The sequence below is a fragment of the Alexandromys fortis genome, unplaced genomic scaffold (assembly GCF_014885135.2).
Source record: "Alexandromys fortis isolate MF-2015 unplaced genomic scaffold, M_Fortis_MF-2015_v1.1 scaffold_91, whole genome shotgun sequence".
NCBI lineage: Eukaryota > Metazoa > Chordata > Mammalia > Rodentia > Cricetidae > Alexandromys > Alexandromys fortis.
Genome location: NW_026067968.1, coordinates 6,308,250 through 6,329,010, shown reverse-complemented (window position 1 = coordinate 6,329,010; position 20,761 = coordinate 6,308,250). Strand labels below are relative to the sequence as shown.

At 52.5% G+C, this 20,761-nt stretch overlaps 1 protein-coding gene across 1 annotated transcript in view; it reads left to right on the top strand.

The window, feature by feature from the left end:
* Nucleotides 1–18,909, top strand: part of Cdc42bpb (CDC42 binding protein kinase beta) — a 96,103-nt gene extending 77,194 nt beyond the window's left edge. The window contains exons 22-37 of the mRNA XM_050154781.1: nucleotides 2,628–2,717; nucleotides 2,950–3,027; nucleotides 4,283–4,388; nucleotides 5,468–5,604; nucleotides 6,217–6,356; nucleotides 7,251–7,332; nucleotides 8,663–8,879; nucleotides 9,020–9,082; nucleotides 10,379–10,978; nucleotides 13,507–13,604; nucleotides 13,691–13,775; nucleotides 13,901–14,018; nucleotides 14,132–14,249; nucleotides 14,685–14,790; nucleotides 14,881–14,951; nucleotides 17,749–18,909. Coding sequence (XP_050010738.1) covers nucleotides 2,628–2,717; nucleotides 2,950–3,027; nucleotides 4,283–4,388; nucleotides 5,468–5,604; nucleotides 6,217–6,356; nucleotides 7,251–7,332; nucleotides 8,663–8,879; nucleotides 9,020–9,082; nucleotides 10,379–10,978; nucleotides 13,507–13,604; nucleotides 13,691–13,775; nucleotides 13,901–14,018; nucleotides 14,132–14,249; nucleotides 14,685–14,790; nucleotides 14,881–14,951; nucleotides 17,749–17,880 — 2,241 coding nt within the window. The 3' untranslated portion in view covers nucleotides 17,881–18,909. The remainder of the gene's footprint in view (nucleotides 1–2,627; nucleotides 2,718–2,949; nucleotides 3,028–4,282; nucleotides 4,389–5,467; nucleotides 5,605–6,216; nucleotides 6,357–7,250; nucleotides 7,333–8,662; nucleotides 8,880–9,019; nucleotides 9,083–10,378; nucleotides 10,979–13,506; nucleotides 13,605–13,690; nucleotides 13,776–13,900; nucleotides 14,019–14,131; nucleotides 14,250–14,684; nucleotides 14,791–14,880; nucleotides 14,952–17,748) is intronic.
* The last annotated feature ends 1,852 nt before the right edge of the window (nucleotides 18,910–20,761 follow it).

The following is a 20,761-nucleotide window of genomic DNA, read 5'->3' as shown; positions in this document are numbered from 1 at the left end:
AGACTCAGTGATTATTGAGAAAAGTGGTTATAAGAGATTGAGTACCAAACAATTTACCAAGACCCTGCCTGGTCTTGCCCATCTCTGAGCCAGTAAACCTCCAGGTAACCAGCGTGTGATTGCAGGTCTGCTTAGAATCCCCCTGCAGAGGAGGATGAGCCCCCTCCTCCTTTCACAGGCTGCAGGGGCCCCGGAGCACTCCAGGGCCGCTTTCCTCTTCTGGAGCGGAGAGGTGGGCTTGTTCCACTATTTCCTTACGGCAGGCATGCATGTGGGAATGACGAGGCTGGGGAGCAGCTGTGGTGATGCACCCAGTGCGGGTTCCGAACTGTTGGCCTGCCCACAAGCGGACATGAGCACTCAGCACCTGCACCATCACCTGGCATGTGCTTCACGTGTGCACTCTCTCTCTTGCTGGTCTCCCTTGCTCACTTACACACAAGTCTCTCTCTGGATTAGTTGAAAGTGGTTTGTAGACAGCAGTGGCCACAGGAAACCTGGCACAGTTGCCTCCTAAGGCTCTGTGCAGACTTACCTGTGGTCCTGGCTGTGTTTCCTCCCGGTTCAGGACCCGCCAGAGGTCAGACAGAGCAATCTCTTCTACTTAGGACCTGGTAGAGTGCCTGAGAGTACCTGCCCTCTGGGATTATATCATGTTCCCTCTTGATGCCCATGGGAGTGGGTTTGGCATAGATTCTGCACAGGAGACGGGTTTTTTTTTTCTTCTGTACAGAGGCCACTTTGCAGCTGTGTCACCAGGCTGAAGGTGGTATCTGCTGGGGTCCCTCCCTCAGGTCATAGTACAGACTCCCAGAGTGAGTCATTCTGGCCTTCAGCTGTTTGCCTTTACTCATCGGAGTATTTGTGGGTTTTCCAAAGGGCAAGTTGTCTTTTCCCTTGTTTTTTTGTTTGTTGGGCTTATTTTTTTTTGTTTTGTTTTGAGGGGTTTTTTTGTTTTTTTTTTTTGTTTTTTTTTTTTTGAGGGGAGGAGCTCAAGATAGCATTTCTCTGTGTAGCCTTGCCTGTCCTAAAACTTGCTCTGTAGACCAGGCTGGCCTCAAACTCATAGAGATCCGCCTGCCTCTGCCTCCTGAGTGCTGCATTTTAAGGCGTGTGCCACCACCACCTGGGAAGTCCTCATAATATATTAAGCAAATATATTACAGCAGAAATCGCTCACCTTGCACACTGGGTTGCACAGAGAGTGCAGTGGCTCGTGGCTTTCGCAGTACTGTCCACCAGGGTGGAAATCCCAGCGTGGACTGAATTTACCGTGGAGGTGGAGCAGTTATCAGCACACCTCATTTGCTGCCCAGCATCCTGCCTTTCGGTTCTAGACCCTCTTCAATGCTTTGTCATTTGAGTATGAAGCGTGCTTCCTTTCAAAGAAAACCCTAAGCTGGACCAGGGTCCATGTTAAAAGTTTCCAGAACTGAGGACCACTTGGGAGATCTTGTACTTTGCCAGGCTGAACATGTTGCAGCATGCTAGACATGGGTCTCCACAGTAGCCTCGCCAGGCTTTCCTGGGGAAAATGACCATTTGTGTTCCTCCTGTCTGTTATACCAAGGACTCGCTCTCCTCCTCGTCTGCATCTTCTCTACTAGCCTTGTGGGAGGACGTAAGTGACTGCAGACCCCCTTTCGTGGGTGCTCTGCTAAGTCTGCACCCTTGGATTAACAACTAAGGAACCTAACATTGACGCCCGGCTTGCCCTTCACTCACCAGGTGGAGCTAACATGCTGACTGGCCTTGTGGGTGACCTCACATTTACTAGCTGTGCTCGCGAGCTAATTGATAGCCCTGGAGTGTGCAGTTCCACCTGTGCTTGTGTCGCCCCAGTACTCCCTCCCCTTGGAACGTGGAGTCTACTCAGGGGATGGTCAATTGCAGTTTTTGGAAAGTTCTACCTGTGTGCTGTGGGGGTCGGAAGTGGAAGACAGTTCAGCTGTGGACTTGGAGAGTCTTCTCTGCAGTCTCCTGTGCTAGGGCCTTTGCACGTTCCCGTGCACTTCCTGTGCCCATGTGCCCAGGGCTCCGCCTGCAGGAAGGCTCACCTCAGATTCCTGAAGAGTGTCTATGAGGGCTGGCACTGTTAGAGGGAGACACTGCTTTCGGGGGCTGCAAACTCTATTTGCCAGGGCTGTGTGTGAATTGCCTCTTGATCTCTGATAGGAGTTTGATATCTCGGCTGTCTGAGGATTGCCTGAGGCCGTGACTCCCAGCTCCTTTTCTGAGATTGATTTTCCCAGTTCCTTTATTTAAAAAACAAACAAACAAATAAATAAATAAACAAATAAATAAAAGAGGTTTTTACTAGGTGACCTAGAACTCACTACTTAGACTAGTTTGGTCCCAGACTCACAGGAATCTGCATGCAGAGTCCTGGGATGAACGGTGTGCACCGACATGCCCAGCCCTGTTCTGCTTTTAAACGGCTGGAGGAGAGCAGGCTCACTCACAGAATGAGGTGGCCATAATAGTGACTTGCCGTTCCCTGGGAAAGTCAGGATAGTTGTGAGTAAAGAGGTTCATGGTGAGACCTGGGAGTAGCTAGGATACAGGGCACCTAGACCTGACAGAATACACTGTCCAGGAACAAACACCGCCTGTTTTTCTTGTTGCAGACTAGCTCAGCCAGTGATCAGGAAGCACAGGCTTCGAAGCCAGACTTGTCCCCTTCAGTGTCTGTGGCCACAAGCACAGAGCAGCAGGAGGTAAGGTACTCTGTGGGCCCTGGTCTGCTGTGCAGCTTGCAGGCTCTCTTTCTACATCTCCTCTGCAGAACTCTGTCAGAACATCAGGTAAATGAGGAAAACCGTGACAGGTGCCTGAACAATGTAATAAATTAGAAATTCAGAATGTTAATAATTTATAAATTCTAGAGAGAAACCCCAGATAGGACCTGGCAGCTAAGCTGCCGCTCACCTGTCCACACCTTTCTCCTAGGATATGCCTCGGCCCCAGCAGAGGCCGTCTGCTGTTCCACTGCCCAGCACACAGGCCCTCGCCATGGCTGGACCCAAGGTAGGCCCTCTTACATTGCTGGGTGTCTTCTTGGTTTTAGAGATTAATTTTGTGTAAAGTAGCCGTGCTGGTTTTGAATATGCACGGTGGGGACAGTTCACAAACCCAGGTCCAGGATCTGCACTGTCGTCAGCACCCTCGAGCACCCAGCGTGTTTTCAGGGGAAGCAGGTCCAGCCTCTCCCTCCTTTTCCCCTCACTCGTCTCGTGCTGGGCTCTCGCACGGCCAGGTGCTTCCCTCTATCATGTCTGTTGTTGGGAATCATACGGTGTGTAGGAGACTGTTCCCAACATAAGCAGCTATCCACAATGTGCAGTTTGTTCCCTGACTTCTGCATGAGCATTGCAAGAGCTTGGCCCCTCAGTGTGTGTGTCTTCACCTTGTTTTCCTTAGTAACCTTGAAGCTCCACTCGGTCCTTTCTCTCTGTAGATCCTGAGTTTCCCAACTGTGTCAGGACCTGAGGTTCTAGTGTGGCTGCGTTTAGCCAGTATGCCTGACATGGACTTGTGTCCTGGTTTTTTTGTTGTTTTTGTTTTAAATACAGGCCTGGTCTATTGCTATTTCCCCCTGGAGACCTGAGAGTAATGCATGTTTTGGCTTTGGTGCTTGGGCTCTTGTAGAATCAAGGACCAAGGTGCGGGCTGCTTGCTTAGTGACTTCTGCTGCCCAGGGAAGGCACTGTAAAGGTGGAGTGACCGAGCCCTTGCCTCCTCTCTGGCCACCTCCTGTAGCCACTCCTGGGGCTATGCTAACCATCCTCCACTCCTCGAGAAACACATGCTCTTTCCTGTGTCTGCGTCTTCCTGAGCAGTGTGTCACCTTTGTCACTAGTGTGGGCTTTCAAGGCAAGCTGTCACGGCCTGTCCTCGTCTTTCCAGCTAGCCTCACTCTTTCCCTGTTTGTTGTATTCAAATTTTTCTGGCCTCCTGGCAGGAGACGGTAGGTCTTTCCAAGATTTTGCTGTTAACATATCTTGTAAATTAAAAGTACTGTCTTGTTCACACACCCAAAAAGAGCCAAACATAGACAGGGTTCCAGGCCAAATCCCAGATCCAGTTGGTGCTGGTCCCTGGAAGTGCTCCTAATCCCATTTGAGTTCTGGCTTGGGACCTTGGGGTGTAGGCGCCACTGATGAAGAACCCATAGCTGGAAGAGAAAAGGCACGAAGCAGGCAGGTTGTGTATAAGCCAGTCAAGAGCACTGACCCGCTTCTCCTTGGTCACCTGGTTTGTTTTGCTTTTTTTTTCCCTGCAGCCCAAAGCACACCAGTTCAGCATCAAGTCCTTCCCCAGCCCCACCCAGTGCAGCCACTGCACGTCCTTGATGGTTGGTCTGATCCGACAGGGCTACGCCTGTGAAGGTGAGTATTGGTCTGAATGCCGGATCGCACACTTGAGCTGGATACCCTGCTGCTCTGGATGGAGTTCTTACAGCAGCCAAGCTGGGGGGGAGGGGGAGTGCATGGTTAGCAGTGTGGGCCAGGCCTGCTCTTCATACAGTCAAGGCCTGTAGCAGTATTGACCAGCATGTAGATCCAGTAACCAGGTAATCACCTGAAAGTTACTATATATAAAGCACAGCACCTCCCCCATGGCTCTGTGGAGCACAACACTCAAAGCCATTCTGTCATGTCAGGGAGCAAAGAGGGAGGGCCAGAACTCTCCACTCTCATGGTATCTGGAGGTTTTTTTGGGGGGGGGGGGCGGGGGAGTTGTTTTTGCGTTTGTTTTATCTTGAACTTCTTAAATGCACTTACCTGTTTGTGATGCGAGTGTGTGGCCTCATGTGCCATGACACATGTTGGGGTCGGAAGACAGCTTTTCACCTTTGGTGCCAGAGGTTGAACTCAGGCGGTCAGACTTGGTGGCCATCGCCTTTCTCCACTGACCCTTCCCACGGGCTCCAGATTGTCTAGCCCTCATATGATTATACTGTCTTTTTATGGTAATCATTATTTTTAAATTACAGCAGCCCTCTGTACTCTACTCTGTGATGGGATTTGGCCGTGTGCTGTTGAGCCTGTGTCCTGAGACTGTTGCCACCTCACTTCATGGACGGCACAGTGATCCCTGCTCAGAGCCTCCCCTGTGCAGGCACACACACTCTTTTTTTTCTGTTGCTAGTTTTTTAGTTGTCCTAAGCCTTCTGATTGGCTGTGTATCACTATGACTGCCCTACAGTGGCACCCAGGTGACCTCAGTGGGCAGATCTGGAGCAGGCTCGTGGGGTAACTGTGAAGCAGACTTCAGTGTGTGCTTGTTCAGGTGACCCCTCTTCATGTGTGGGCGCCATATTTGTTGAACTTTTATTCTGAAGCCTTTTGGGATTGTGTTCTTGGAGTCTGCCCTCCTGGGCAGTGTGTGCAGAGAGCCTGTGCTCAGCAGCTCCACTGCCCTGGTTGCGTGTTGTGAGGTGGGTGGAACTGTTCCTCTTTTCCAGTGTGTGCGTTTTCCTGCCATGTGTCCTGCAAAGACAGCGCTCCCCAGGTGTGCCCCATTCCTCCCGAGCAGTCCAAGAGGCCTCTGGGCGTGGATGTGCAGAGGGGCATAGGCACAGCCTACAAGGGTTATGTCAAGGTAGGAGGAGCCAGCTTCTGTCCCATAGCCCGGTGCGGCTCATTTTTCATTGGGTCAGCTTTTAAATTGTTTCGTGTGGTGACCAGTGATTATAGCTCATCTGTTCTTGAAGCAGTCTGTTTGCTGTACGGAGCAGCCCTGGTACCTTGAAGGTTTCAGACACAACTGCTACTTTACATGGCCAGGAGCCTGAGTACCATTGGGTGCGGATTCCACCTTAGGTTCCTACAGTTACTCTCCTTGGGTGTCTTGTCATGATCTTAAAGTCGAGGTTCCAAATCCAAGCGGTGCTTGCCGACCACGGGTACCTGGGCTATCTATCTCCGTGTCTTACCAGCTGCAGCCTCCAGGATACAGTGTGGTCCTGGGTTGTCAGCATCCCTTGTCCCATTCACAAGCTTCTAGTCAGGCCCTGAGCTTGACTAGACACAGTCAAGTCTAGACACGGGCTTACCTACCAGTCTGGAAAAAGGTTTGATGGGGGAGCAGTCCCTGGGGACCAGGACAGTCACCCAGTGGGTGTACCCAGACTGTGGGAATGCTAAGGGTCTGGCACTCTCTGTGCTGCCCCTCTCTGTGGCCCAGGGAAACGTAGTCACTATTGGTTTGTAGGTCCCAAAGCCCACAGGAGTGAAGAAGGGATGGCAGCGGGCATATGCAGTGGTTTGCGACTGCAAGCTCTTTCTGTATGACCTGCCAGAAGGAAAGTCCACCCAGCCTGGTGTCATCGCTAGTCAAGTCTTGGATCTCAGGTATGTTTATGCAGCAAAATGCTACCCTGGTATCCAGTGCTCCCTGCCCAGGGTGGCAGGCTGTGCTGTCCTCCGCATTTCTCTCCGGGTCCATTGGAGAATGGTAGCAGGTATGAGGAGCTGTCATGAGAACTAACCAGGTCCCAAGGGCACACTCAGACAGAGCAGGGCTGGCAGGCGTCACTGCTGCCATCAGCATGTCAGTCAGAAACACCCAGCAGTGGCAATGTCCCCATTGCATGGTACTTTATGGCTTCTTGTTTCATACAACTGTCTTGGTCACCGTTCTATTGCTGTGAAGAGACACCATCACCAGGGCACTCTTATGAAGAAAAACATTTAATTGGCTTTGCTTACAGCTTCAGATGTTTAGTCCATTATCATGGCAGGGAACACTTTTGGTGCTGGAGTGGTAGCTGAGAGCTACATCCTGATACAGAAGCAGAAGGAGATCTGGGCCTGCCATGGGCTTTTAAAACTCAGAACCCAACCCCTAGTGACACACTTCCTCCAACAAGGCCACACCTCCTAATCCTTTTAATCCTTCCAAGTGGTTCCACCCCTGGTGACTAAGCATTCAGAAATGTGAGTCTCTGGAGCCCATTCTCATTCAGACCACCACAGCTATAGCCTGGCCAGGACAACTCAAGCTGGCATTTCCATCAGCACCTTCTGCTTCTTGTTGGCCAGTAGTTAATGACGCTTTGCCCATTCGTACCAAGGACAAACCAGAAATAAGATGTGGAACTTGGAACTGGGGGACATTGTAACAGTGGGAGTCAGGCAGGGGCTCCGTTCTCAGTGTCCCCCCGTTCGGATGCTGGGACAGGTTGTGAAATGTGGCAGCCGATCTGCAGAACTTTCCCAGAACTGTGTGCGTTTCTTTCTTGCCAGAGATGACGAGTTTTCCGTGAGCTCAGTCCTGGCCTCAGATGTCATCCATGCAACACGCCGAGACATTCCATGTATATTCAGGGTATGAGTTTCTCTGACTTCACTTCTGTTTGTGAGACATCCTTTTTCAAATAAGTCACACTGTTAAAAGACAGCAGTTCTTAAAAACAGCAACAGAAACCATGGGCATAGTGGTACAGGCCCTTTAATCCCAGCACTGGAGGGCCAGAGACAACGGATCTCTTGAGTTCCTGGATAATCAGAGCTACATGGTGAGGCCCTGCCTCCCTCTAAAAAGCACAAACAAAACAAGAAAGACATCAATTCTCAAGCATCTGGCTGTGCTGCAGCAAGCTCTAAGGAATATCTCTAGTGGCCCCTCCCCTGTTTCTCCTTTACCATCTTCCTGTGCAGCTGACCCCCTCCCCCCCCCCCCCCCCACACACACACAGCCTGTCTTTCATGAGGAGCTTTCCATGGTGGTCCTTCTACCCTGTCCACAGTGGTTAGCACTGAAGGACTTCATGGATCTGTGAGAAGGGTCTTGTTTAGGTTCCCTTCCCCTCCCTGGCATACTGGCTGTCACTGAGTAAGACAGAAAACATTCTAGAATGACTACATCTGGTCTGTCTGTGTTTCTCTGACTGAGTTGAAGTCTGTGCTCCCAGCGAGTGCTGTATGCTAAAGCCCCAGGACACTCCTGGAAGAGTGTTGTTCAGAGAAATACACACTCGAGTAGGACTGTTTGTAGGTACATCTGGTTGACCACAGAGCTAGGTGTCAAGAGTTGTTTTTTACTGAGTCACACTTTTATTCAGAAACAACCTTTTCCATACGATCCAGAAAGTCATCAGCCTTCTGTGCTCAGAGTGACAACCGCTCTGTAGCCATGGAGCCTGCCAGTTCCTAACGGTGCTCAGTGAGCCCTTGCTGGAGACCGTTCTTCCCTGACACGCTGTCATGATAGAGTTATTCAGGGAAGCTTTTCTTTTCTCTGTGAAACAAAGTCTCTGTTTAGTCCTGGAACTGACTGTGTACTCCATGTGGATGTGGCCAGTGTATGGCAGACTGGCCTTGAACGCACAGAGATCCCCCTGCCTCTGCCACTCTCCCGAGTGCTGCAAGAGAGCACTTTGAGAATGCGTGTTTATGTGATGGTGTTGACAAGAGCGGAGAGAACTGAATCTGCCCAGGAAGGACTTGTGTGTCTGCAGCACTGCCGCTTTGTCAGCTGCCCTGCCTGTGCCCAGCTGGCAGCTGGGGAGATTGGCGGTCTGTGAGGCAAAGCAGGGACATGGACTTGAGCTGTTAGCATCCCATTTGTGACCTTGTGGCTGGGTGGTTCCAGCACAGTCCCTGCTCTGATCTGGCTGGCAGCTCATGGCTTTGTCTGTTTTGTTTCTCTCATGAAGGTGACGGCCTCTCTCTTAGGTTCACCTTCTAAGGCCAGCTCACTGCTCATCCTGACGGAAAACGAGAATGAGAAGAGGAAGTGGGTTGGGATCCTTGAAGGACTGCAGGCCATCCTCCATAAGAACCGGCTGAGGAGCCAGGTGGTGCACGTCGCTCAGGAGGCCTATGACAGCAGTCTGCCACTCATCAAGGCTGTTCTCGCTGCCGCTATCGTGGGTATGTCTGTAGCGCGCCTCTCAGGTCTGGGAACTCAGGTTCTGAGCATGGCTATGTGGTCCCATCCATCTGAATGTGGGCGGTTGTCCCGTGTGAACAAGGAGGTCTGGCCTCACAGGACCTTTGTGGTGTTTCCCCAGATGGAGACAGGATTGCAGTCGGCCTGGAAGAGGGGCTCTACGTCATTGAGCTCACCCGAGATGGTGAGTAGAAGGGCACCTGGAGTCCGCTTGACTGCTGCAGACACGGGGCCTTCAGAGGGCTCAGGGTTCGCTCAGACTGTGTGGCCCAGAGCGAGAGTGTGAGGCTCTCGGGTCCGCTCCAGCGCTGTAAAACAAAAAAAGACATCCTGATATACGTCAAGTGGCAGCTTCAGAGAACTTACAGGATGTGGAAAGAAAGGATTTCCAGTTGGTACAGCAGGCGCTCCATGCATACAGGTGCCTGGAACGTATTTGCTGGGTCGCTTTATGTGTCTAGAGACACAGTAAAGAGCCCTTGTTATGTCTGCTTTTGAGACAGGGTTTCTCTGTGTAGCCCTGGCTGTCCTGGAACTCACTCTGTAGACCAGGCTGGCCTTGAACTCAGAGATCACCTGTCTCTGCCTTCCAAGTGCTGTAATTAAAGGTGTTCACCATCGCCTGGCCAGCTAATTTTTGATTGATTGGTTTCTGTGTGTGTGCACATACACAAGGACGGGTGAGGAGACAACCGGAGGCAGCTGTCCTGTTACTCAAACTCGGGTTTTCAAGCTTGGCAGCAAGCACCCGCACCCACAGAGCCACCTTGCTGGCCCTCTATTGAATTCTTTTTTGTTTGTTTGTTCGCTTATTTGTTTTTGAGACAGACATAACCCTCACCATCCTGGGATTCACTATGTAGGACAGGCTGACCTGGAAACTCACAGAGATCCACCTTCCTCTGCTTCCCGTGCTGGGGCTGAGGGTGTGCACCACCACATCCAGCCTCCACCACATCCAGCCTCTGTTGAGTTCTTTAAAGGGAATGGGATAGGTGGTAGGTCACAGAGCCCCTCAGGAGAGCCAGTGATGCTGGGTCACTGAAACTTCCCAGAGTTCCTGGTCCCTCCTGCCAGCCAGGGAAGGTGGCTTTTCCTGCCTTTCCCCACTCCATAGTCACTTCCTGTTGAGAGAGAGGGAGCCAGAGCCTACAGTAGCCAGAGCAGGCAGGCAGCTGCGTCCTTCAGGCTCCAGACCAGGAAAAGTGGCTGAGTCCTAAGCCAGCTAGTGTCCTAGCTTGAGTGGGCATGAGCTTGGGAATTCCAGATCCAGTCCACAGGAGCTTACTGTTTCTGTATCAACTAGAACTGGCCACATTGAGTACAGGACAGGGTTTCAGGAAGCTGAGACAAGCTGTGTCTCTGGTAGGGGCATTTGCAACACTGACTCTGGGGCTGGCTGTGGTGGGAGGATTGCTAGGGAACCCAAGGGCAGCTCTCGTGTCAGCCAGAGCAAGTCACCTGCACCCTCTGCCTGTAGTGATCGTCCGCGCTGCTGACTGCAAGAAGGTGTACCAGATCGAACTGGCGCCCAAGGAGAAGATCATCATCCTCCTCTGCGGCCGAAACCACCACGTGCACCTCTACCCCTGGTCCTCCTTTGATGGAGCAGAAGCAAGCAACTTTGATATCAAGCTTCCCGAAACGAAAGGCTGCCAACTCATAGCAACAGGGACACTGAGGAAGAGTTCATCCACCTGCCTGTTTGTGGCCGTGAAGCGACTGATCCTTTGCTATGAGATTCAGAGAACTAAACCTTTCCACAGGAAGTTCAATGAGCTGGTGGCACCAGGACACGTGCAGTGGATGGCCGTGTTCAAGGACAGGCTCTGTGTTGGCTACCCTTCTGGGTTCTCTTTGTTGAGCATCCAGGGGGACGGGCAGCCTCTAGACCTGGTAAATCCCACTGATCCCTCGCTTGCGTTCCTCTCACAGCAGTCTTTCGATGCCCTTTGTGCTGTGGAGCTCAAAAGTGAGGAATACCTGCTTTGCTTCAGCCACATGGGACTGTACGTGGACCCTCAAGGCCGGAGGTCACGCATGCAGGAGCTCATGTGGCCTGCGGCTCCTGTCGCCTGTAGTATGTATATGTTTTTCTGTTGCCATATCACTGTTGCTGCTTCTCATATGGACAGTCGGCATGCATTCTGTTTGCTTTGGTTTGTCTCCCAGTCCCCCAACTGAGACTAAGGAGCAGAGTGACGAGGCTGGTCCACAGGCAGGCAGTGTGCAGTCAGGGCTGGGCCTGTGCTGTTGGCCAGACTTCCTCCCAGGTGTTCTGCTTGTTCCTCGAGTGTGTGACAGCAAGAGGCCTCCTGGGCAGAAAGGCACAGTGAATAGGAAATGAACCTGGAATCTTCTTTAAAAAGGCATTTCCCATAGTAGATGAATTCACAGGACCATATAAAGCTACAGGGGTTTTGGTCACCAGGAGACTTAACTCCCGTGTCAGGTCATTTGCAGTAAGACGTCCGTGTGTGTGCAGTGCTGTGCAAAGGCTGGGACAACGCAATTTGTTTGAGAAGTTGTAAGGCTGGGAGAGCCGAGCACTTTGTTGCTTTAAGGCTGCCCAACCATCATAGAATTGAAGTCAGCAGCAAGCAGTGAAGAATTTGCGACCAGCAAGGCACAAACTTGGTTTTGGCATGGAGCCTCTGGGGTTGCTGGGATAGGAGGGAGTGGCCTGTTTCCTTGATGGTGAGCAACTAAAGAGTCAAGGCTGACTTCTCGCTAGTGTGGCCAAGCTAGACGCCAATCTGTGCACTGCAACACTTGAGAACCCTTCTCACCCAGGAAGCTGGAGGGGCGGCAGGCCTGGGCAGCTCACCAGAAAGGACAGCCTTGTGATCCCTGTCCTGGTCTCTACAGCAGCCAGTGCAGCGCTCTGTGCCATACACTCCTTACTTCTAGAATTTCATTTTTCTTCCCAGTAACTCAGGTCCCTAAGTGCAGTGTCCCTGTGATCCTGGACATGAATGGCTATCATGAGAACCCGGTGTTCCTGCCTTTCCACCTTCGTGAGTCCTCCTCCTCAGCCCCATGTGTAGCTGAGTCCAGGTCAACTTTAGAGCCGGAAGAAGTTAAGGAGCTAGGGTGGAGAAGTACTTGTTGTGAGCCTGTCTACAGCAGTGCCCGTGGTGCCTCCTCGTCCTGTCTCAGAGACAGGTGCAAAGCTCTCAGTCTGCAAGTCTGTCCAGCTCGAAAGCACACGTCCTCCACTGAGTTCTCTTTAGTGTGTGTTTTCTTTAAACTTTTCAGTTTGAACATCATCCTTTGTTGACAGATCAGAAGTGAAGTCCCATATATTCAACAAGTAAGAGCACTTGCCCCACCATTCCCATGTGGGGAATTGTCACCTTAGAGGTGATTGAGGGCCAGCCTCTGCACATGGTATCAAAACCAGCGTGTGTGTGTGTGTGTGTGTGTGTGTGTGTGTGTGTGTGTGTGTGTGTGAGAGAGAGAGAGAGAGAGAGAGAGAGAGAGAGAGAGAGAGAGAGAGAGAGAGAGAGAGAGAGAGAGAGAGCGCGAGCGCGAGCGCGCGCTGTGCACAGGTTTGGTGGCCGGCTCCAGCCTCCAGTACCTTGGCTTGCCTAGGCTGACTGCACCTGGCTGGAATGAGCAGAGCCTTAGCCGCATAGCTCCTAGAGCGTATTCCAGTGAGTGCTTAGGGCAGAGGCCTCCAGCAGTCAGCCTGGGATCCACGGCCCTCCTGCTCCACACTGAAGGTTTCTAGCGGTGGCTGGCCAGCAGCAGCAGCATAGCTCAGTAGTAGACCTCCACTCCTGGTGTCTGACAGGCCATTCAGGTGGGCTTTGCTGTGTCTCCCTCAGCTTCACAGCTCAGGGGCCATGGACATGTATCTGCAGTATAGTGTGCCGGTTGTTGTCATAACCCAGCAGACAGCTGGGAAAGGAGGGGGCATCGTCCCGTGCCCATTGCTGCTTTGAGTGTGTTCCGAAAGGGTCACTCGGGTCCTCCCCACCGCAGGGTCCCTCCTGTGAAGTGTGCATAGCCCAGTCATGGCCAGAGCAGAGCAGTCGGTCTAGGTCTCCAGAATACTCACCCAGAAACCTGCCTTCTTTCTTTCCATCATTTTAGAAGGCTTTGGGGATTGGAGAGGTGGCTCAGTGGTTAAGAGCACTGACTGCTCTCCGAGGAACTGGGGTTCAGTTCCTAGCACCCACAAGGCAGCTCCCAGCCATCTGGAAGTACAGTTTCGGTGATCTGGCACCCTCTTTGCAGGCACTGCATGCACATGGAACATAAATACACATGCAAGTGAATGATTCATATGTGTACAAGAAAGAAAAAAATTAAGCTTTTGCCTGGCAATGTGGGACCCGTGGTCCCTGCCTGAACTTAACAGGTGTTGAGCCTCGCCGAGCTCGTTTCTTGAGAGCCGACTCGAGGAGGCGACTTTCTAAATCAACTTGAACATCTTGCTGAGGTGTGGAAGCAGTGGGACAGGTGACTTTGAAGTGAAGGTGGCTGGTGGAAGCCCCACCACAGGCAGCGCCGTGCGGCTGCACCTTGCCAGTGCCACTGTGGTCTGAGAGGCCGGGTGAGGGTGGAACTCGACGCTTACTTGCTCTGCTTCATCTGCACCAGGTTGCAGCCCCTCCCATGTCACGGTATACAGCGAGTACGGGGTAGACGTCTTTGACGTGCGCACCATGGAGTGGGTGCAGACCATCGGCCTGCGGAGGGTAAGAGAGCATGATGGTCTCATCAAGGGCGGCTGTCTGCTCTGATTCCTGGTAGCACACATGATGGGTCTCCTCCACTCTTCCAGATACGACCTTTGAACTCTGATGGCACCCTCAACCTGCTGGGCTGTGAGCCCCCACGCCTCATCTACTTCAAGAACAAGTTCTCAGGTGAGCTTCCCCACAGGTGGGAAGTGGCCCTCATCTATCCCACTGCTCTGGTTAGTCTGAAGTGACCGTTTCCGCATGTATGGCTGCCCCTCCATGCAGCAGCCTAGTGACCTGCTCCCCTACAGGAGCTGTCCTCAATGTGCCCGACACCTCAGACAACAGCAAGAAGCAGATGCTGCGGACTCGGAGCAAACGGCGTTTTGTCTTCAAGGTTCCGGAAGAAGAGCGGCTGCAGCAGCGGCGGTGAGGCGGGGCCCTCTTTCGGGTCCCTGGTCCCCGTGAGTGTGCAGTAAAGGGCTGGCCAGAGCCAGAGGATGCCTCCAGATTCCTGATTCTCAAATGTTTCCTTTTCGCAGAGAGATGCTCAGAGACCCAGAATTGAGATCCAAAATGATATCCAACCCGACCAACTTCAACCACGTGGCTCATATGGGCCCCGGGGATGGGATGCAGGTGCTCATGGACCTGCCTCTGGTGCGTGCTCAGCCAGCTGTGGGCATGGGCTCCATCCCCTGCTGTGCAGATAGTGCCTGTCCTTCCTCAGTGTTCTGTGCTGACCTGTGAAACCCTTCACAGTGCTGTTTGAATCATGCCTTGGTATCGAGATGCGTGTCTATGGGGGACCTCCCTGTGTGCACTTGTGTCCCTTAGGGAACTGCTATCTAACTCCTTTGTGTGAGACAATTTTTGTGTCCTCATTTTATACAGTGTTTTCTGTAGGCTTTTCTGCAATTGCCTTTGCTGGTTCTTGGTTGGTGGTAGAGTAGTGAACATAGCTGCCTTCCACTCTTAGCTCTAACTGGTCAGAAGCCACATCCAGGGCCTGTTCATTACCATCCCGTTGTGGCAACCCCACTGTGGTCCCTGTCCGTTCATGTACCACTCTTCTGTGCTCCTCTCTTCCCCCAGAGTGCCGCACCCCCTGCCCAGGAGGAGAAGCAGGGCCCTGCCCCTCCGGGTCCCCCTCGGCAGCCCCCATCCAGGAGCAAGCCCTACATCTCATGGCCCTCATCAGGTATCACAGGGGGTAGGTGCTGGGGTAGGAACTCCATTCTCTGTCTTCCTCTTGACCTCTCCCTGAGGTCAAAGGTGTCGCTGTCCACAGGTGGGTCTGAGCCTGGAGTGAGCGTGCCTCTGAGGAGCATGTCCGATCCTGACCAGGACTTTGACAGAGAGGTACGTGTTACCCCAGCACAGACTGCCGTGGCCACACAGGGCCGGCAGAGCAGAAAGCACATCACCACCTGTGACCCCAGGGCCCGCTGGTTGAGAACTGGGTCTAGGAAGACACCATAAAGCAGGGAATGCAGTCTTGAGCCCCCCTGGAGTCCTGCACTCCGGGATACAATGGCCTGAGCACAGAGACCCCCACTAGCATTGGGCAGCCCAGGATGAGCAGCTGCCTGACTTGAGTCACAGGTCCACGTGCAGCAGTGTGGCCAAGGTTGTGGGGTCATCAGGCACACACCCCACCTAGGGGTGAGGTTCTGCCAGAGATGCCCCTCTTTTGAACCTCTCTGCCCTCTGAGATGGACTGGCCTCAAGTTTACTTCTGTGTAGTTGAGAACGACCTTGACCTGTGCTTCTCCAGGAGTGAGCCCTGCTCTCAGTGGTTGGGGGTTCCACGCCCTGCTGCCTAGGTGGTCACACTTAACAGACTGTCCCGAGCCGGGTCTCCTGAGCTCTGGAATTCCAGGCAGGCACCACCTCACTTACTTCTGGACTTTTAGTATATTTTGTGAGGGTTTTGTTGCTTTTATGCAGGGTCTCACTAGATAGCCCAGTCTGGCCTAGAACTCAGTGCTGACCCAGCCTTGAGTTCAGTGCTGAGATCTGCCAGCCCCTGCCCCTGGAGTGCTCAGTAAAGAAAGGGTGTGAGCGTCATGGGCTCTGCTTATCTCTGCTTTTCCTGACAGGATCTGTCTTTGCCCAGAAAAGCTCTGCTCTGCCAGTCTTCCTGTTCCCCAGTTCTGAGCATGTGCCACCACACCTGGCCTTTCTGTCGTTCTTTTCTGTGTGGATACAGCATAACCTGACTCTCATCCTGGAGAGTCTCCTCTGGTCACCTCGCCTCCTTCCCTTCTAGAGCACTTGTGAGGGTGTGAGCAGCAGCATTCCATGCACTGGAAGGTGACAGTGGCCCCTGCTTCAGTTTTCCCTCCGTGGAATGGGGATGAGAAACAGATGAGCTAGGACTTACCTAACATCTAGCACTGAGGTTTGAGGAACTAACTTAGGTCTTTCTGGAAAGAGGAGCTGGCCTGTCACTCACAGCCACCCAACATGGAAGTGGTGATTGACATGGCCACTCTCCTGCTCCCTTTACAACCTTAGGCTCACCGCGCCAGCCATCTTCTTCAGTGCACACTGGAGAAGGGACCCCTCCCTCCTTCCTCACCCGTCACGAGCATGCTGGGTGATGAGCATGCTGGGTGATGCGCTGGCTCTCTGTTGAAGCCAGTCTTGTCTTGTGGTTTGTGGTTTTGGTTTTTATTTATTTTGTGTGTGAGTGTTTTGCTTGCATGCCAGAAGAGAGTGCCAGACCTCCTAGAAGTGGAGTTACAGATCGTTGTGGGTAAGCCGTGTTGGTGCTGGGCACCAAGCCTGGGCGCTTTGCAAGAGCAGCAGTGCTCTTACCACTCGGCCATCTCCAGCCGTGTTTTACATTCTTGGTGGTGGTTTTTGACATATAAAAACTACTGATTTGGGCAAAATTCAAATTTTTTTAACTGTTACACCCACTTTTGATATTCTATCTAAACTAATACTGGTTACATTGTTACTGTCCAATGTTTACGTTCTTAGCAGTGTGTGTGTGTGTGTATGTGTGGAGTGTAGCCCCTGCATGTAAATGTCCTGTGCCAGCTGTTGTAGGGTGCGTTCTTGCCCGCTGGATGGCCTCGACAGCCTTGTTTAAGTAGTTAGCTGTGGCTGCGTGGACGTCTGTGTGTTTGCTGATTTCAGCTATGGCTGCGTGGACGTCTGTGTGTTTGCTGATTTCAGTGTCGCTCTGCTGCTTTGTCCTAGACTTTGGGACATGGGTCCCTTGACTTTATTTTTTTAAACTGGGAATTTTTCTGCTGAGCCTCAACTCCAGCCTGGATTTTGCTTATGACACAAAGTGTGAGGTCCCCAGGCAGCTTTCCTTCTGTGCACAGCCCTTGATCACAGCTAGAAGTAGAGACCAGAGTCACCAGACCCAGGCTTTGTTCTTTAGAGTAACTTCCCTTTCTGAAAAAGGCCACTGGAATTTCAGGAGCTCACGTTATGTCTGTAGACCACTTTGAAAATTGATACCATCTTGATAATACTTCAGTCTGTGAATGTAGCGTCTTTCCATTTTTCTGAGTCTCCTTTACTGTTCTGTGTGGTGTGGTTGCTAGCACAGGCCAGATCCACCAGAGCCTGAGTTAGAGACAGTGTGAACTGCTCAGTGTGGGTGCTGGGAACCAGCCCTGGTTCCTCTGCAAGAGCAGTTTACACTCTGAGCTGTCTCTCCAGCCATACTAAGTAGTGGTTTATGATTGTACACATCGCCTGTTATCTTCAATGTTCTTGTGAATTGACTTGTCTGGTTTCCTTGTGGTCTGATGCTGTGTGTCAATACCGAGCCCTGAGCCTGCTAAATTCACTTGTAGCTCAGGTTTAGTCTTGATGTGTGCAGGATTGCATCACTTGTAAATGGTATTATGTCCTCTACCTGTGCAGTGAAGCAGGAGGTCGTTCTTGTCCCTAACCCCAGGGAAGCTGTTTCTCTCTCATACTGTGGTAGCTGTAGGCTTTGATGACAGCCTTTGAGCCCGATGACGGTCCCATCTATTTATCCCTAGAGTTTCTCCCTTGGCTTCAGCGTACAGGGTCAGTGGATGTGCCCGCCTGTGAATTTAGGGGCCCTGCTGAGGCTGTAGACAGCCTGCGCACTCACGCCAGGGACCAGAGCGTACCTCTCACGTATCTCTCTTTGCATTGGCAGCCTGACTCCGATTCCACCAAACACTCAACTCCATCCAATAGCTCCAACCCTAGCGGCCCTCCAAGCCCCAACTCGCCCCATCGGAACCAGCTCCCTATGGAAGGCCTGGAACAGCCAGCCTGTGATGCCTGAGGCGGCCAGCATAGCAGTGCAGGGCCTGGGAGCCCAGATGGCCCCAATGTCAGTGCCAAGACTGAGCTGACCCTCCAGTGTTGTCCAAGGAGATGTAGAATCAGTTTGTAGATAGATAAAATAATCTTTATTATAATGAGCAGTTTTGTGCCACGTTGTTGGTGGCAATCGACCAGATGTGTTCGTCTGCACAGCCGTAAGGCAACACTGTTCCGTTTGCACATGAAGGACCACCCTGACCCATGGGCTTCCTCGGCAGATGCTGGGGGTGTGGCCTCAAGCCCTTCCCTTTCTCCTGAAACTGTCTCAAGGGCCTTAGAAGACTCAAGTCGTGTGTGCGTCACCCCAGTGTCGAGGAGGCAGAGGCTAGTTTGTGGCACTTTTGTTCACTTAGCCCTACAGTTGCCTGTGTCCCTGTTAGTCCATGCCGGGCCACAGCCACAAGATGCCCCCGCTGCATCTGCAGTCTGCTGCAGGCTAGCACTGGGGCTGGGAAGCCATGCCCCAGGCCCTGGGACATCCCCTCCCTCTCCCCTCACCCTGCATGGAGCCTCTGTGCTTAATAGCCCAGTCAGTCACATAGAATCACCCGACACTCCTGCACATCGGCCCATACCGCAGGCCCGCGAGCGCCACCTGTATTTAACCTCATCCTCCCTGTGACCTGTGTTGAGTGGTCAGGTCTGCGGCCCAGCCCACGAAGCTGTGTTGACTGTGGCAGCAGGCATGTCTTGTCCTCTTGTTGGACAGGCTTCCCTTGCCTGTTGGCGTGCTTGGTGACACTATTCAGGATGTGCACTTGGCCAAGTCGGCACTGAGGGTTGTGGCACTGCTGGCCCTGCCTGAGTGTCACACCCAGCACCTGCCTGCCCCATCCACCCTCCCCGGCTTTACACTGGGGCACGCACCTGCTGGGAGCTCTGGTTTTTACTTTTTAACGTAAGTCTGAGTCTTTGTAATTATTGAATTGTGAGAACATTTTTGAACAACTTACCTGTCAATAAAGCAGAATACGGCAGTTTTACAGTTCTCAGTGGTTTGTCTGAATGCGATGTTGCCCACTGTGCCCCACAGGTAACTCTCTCCAGGGACATACACATGGCACCTCTGTCCACAGCATGAGACAGCAAGTCACCTTGCCATGGCAGGCAAGTCAGATGTGGGTAGGGAAGGGGCGATCCACCCGGGCGCTTTGCCAGGCTTGTGCATCCCCTAAGGGGCCTCTACGGATAGAGTTGGGCTTTCAGCCTGAGCAGCAGCAGAAGGCAAGGGGGACAAGGTACGAGAAGGACAGTGTCATGAGCCCCAGGAAAGGAGGCTTGCCACAGGGTCTGGCCAGCAGGACTTGCCCCCATGAGTCAGTATTCCTGAGGGCAGAGAGTTGCCACTTGCCGGAGACCTCCAGTAACTTGGTGGATGAGGATACTAAGAGCCGGTAATGCGCAGGGTTAGGGATGAAGTGAGTGTCTCAGAGCTCAGCGAGCTCATTCCCTGGTACAGACGAAACAGCAAGAACAGATGACCCCATCAGTTCAGAACAGGAGGGGTCAGTTGTGGGTTCTGGTAGAAAACAGTGGCTGTGGTGGCACATGCCTTTAACCCAGCAATTGGGAGGCAGGAAGATCTGAGTTCAAGGCCAGCCTGGTCTACACAGAGAGGGGGAGGGAGAGCAAGCTCAAGAAGCCAGGTGGAGCAAGACAGTAAGCAGCACCCCTCCATGGCCCCTGCATCAGCTGCCTCCAGGTTCCTGCCCTGCATTCATTCCTGTCCAGCTGGCTTCCTTCAGTGATATGGAAGCATACACCACATAAACCCTTTCCTCTCCAAGTTGCTTGGCACCATCAACCCTGGGCCCCTGGGCCCCTGCGCCCCTGGGCCCCTGCGCCAGGCCAGGCCGAGGGCTGAGCAGGGTTGGACACCCTAACTAGGACGGGCCCTAAGAGCTGGGAAATGTGCTAACTGGATTCTGGCCTGGGTGTTGTATAGCTCTCCTGGGTCCTCGTTCCCCTGCTGGTCCTTGTTTAGATCTTACCCGGTGCCCTGTTCTCACAGTGCCTTCCAGGAACAAGCTGTCCTCTTGGGGAATTGCACCTCACCTTCACGTCCTTGTCCTTGTCATCCGCCTGTGTCCCCTCCAACTCTCAGCATCAACTGCTGTGTAAGCTATGTGCGGGAGGGGAGTAATGGCCACACCTAGCTGCTTCGAGCTGAGAAGGGGCGGAGTCTAGGAAGTATCAGTTCAAGAAAGGAGGAACTCTTATGAGGCGGCCCCCTGGGGTCACTTCAGCATACTGTGGCCCCATATCCTGAGCTGCAGCTTGAGGTGACCCATCCGGTCATTCCGAGCTCAGGCTGACCCTTTCCACCGTGTCATCCCTCAGCATGTAAGATGGCCTAGGTGGGCCTTCCATTAGGTCCTGGGCCAAAGCCAGGTCAGATAAAAGTGGGCTGTCTCTAAATCGCGGGAGGACAGTCTAAGTGACCAGTTAGATAACCTCATTTAGACCCTGGGGGAAGGGAAAGTTTAGCCTCCAAGGCTGGTCTTGAGAATGACCCCAGGATCTGCTTTCAGGATCTTCTTTAGCTAGTGGAGTGGCTAAAATCGCAATGTGAGGTCCCTCCTTGAGGACTTCTAGAAAGAAAAAAATCTAACCATCGTTTGATTCCCACTCCCCTTAGTTTTAAACAGTAGGCCTGTCTGGACTGCAGGTGGGCACTGTGGTGTTGAACCAAACCAAACTCATGAGGTCCCATATCTGGGTGGCCTTTTTCTCATCAAAAATATAATTAGTGAGAAATAGATGTCTCAGAAATGTCTGATATGGGCTGGGAGATGGTGGCACACGCCTTCAATTCCAGAACTTGGGAAGCAGAGGCAGGC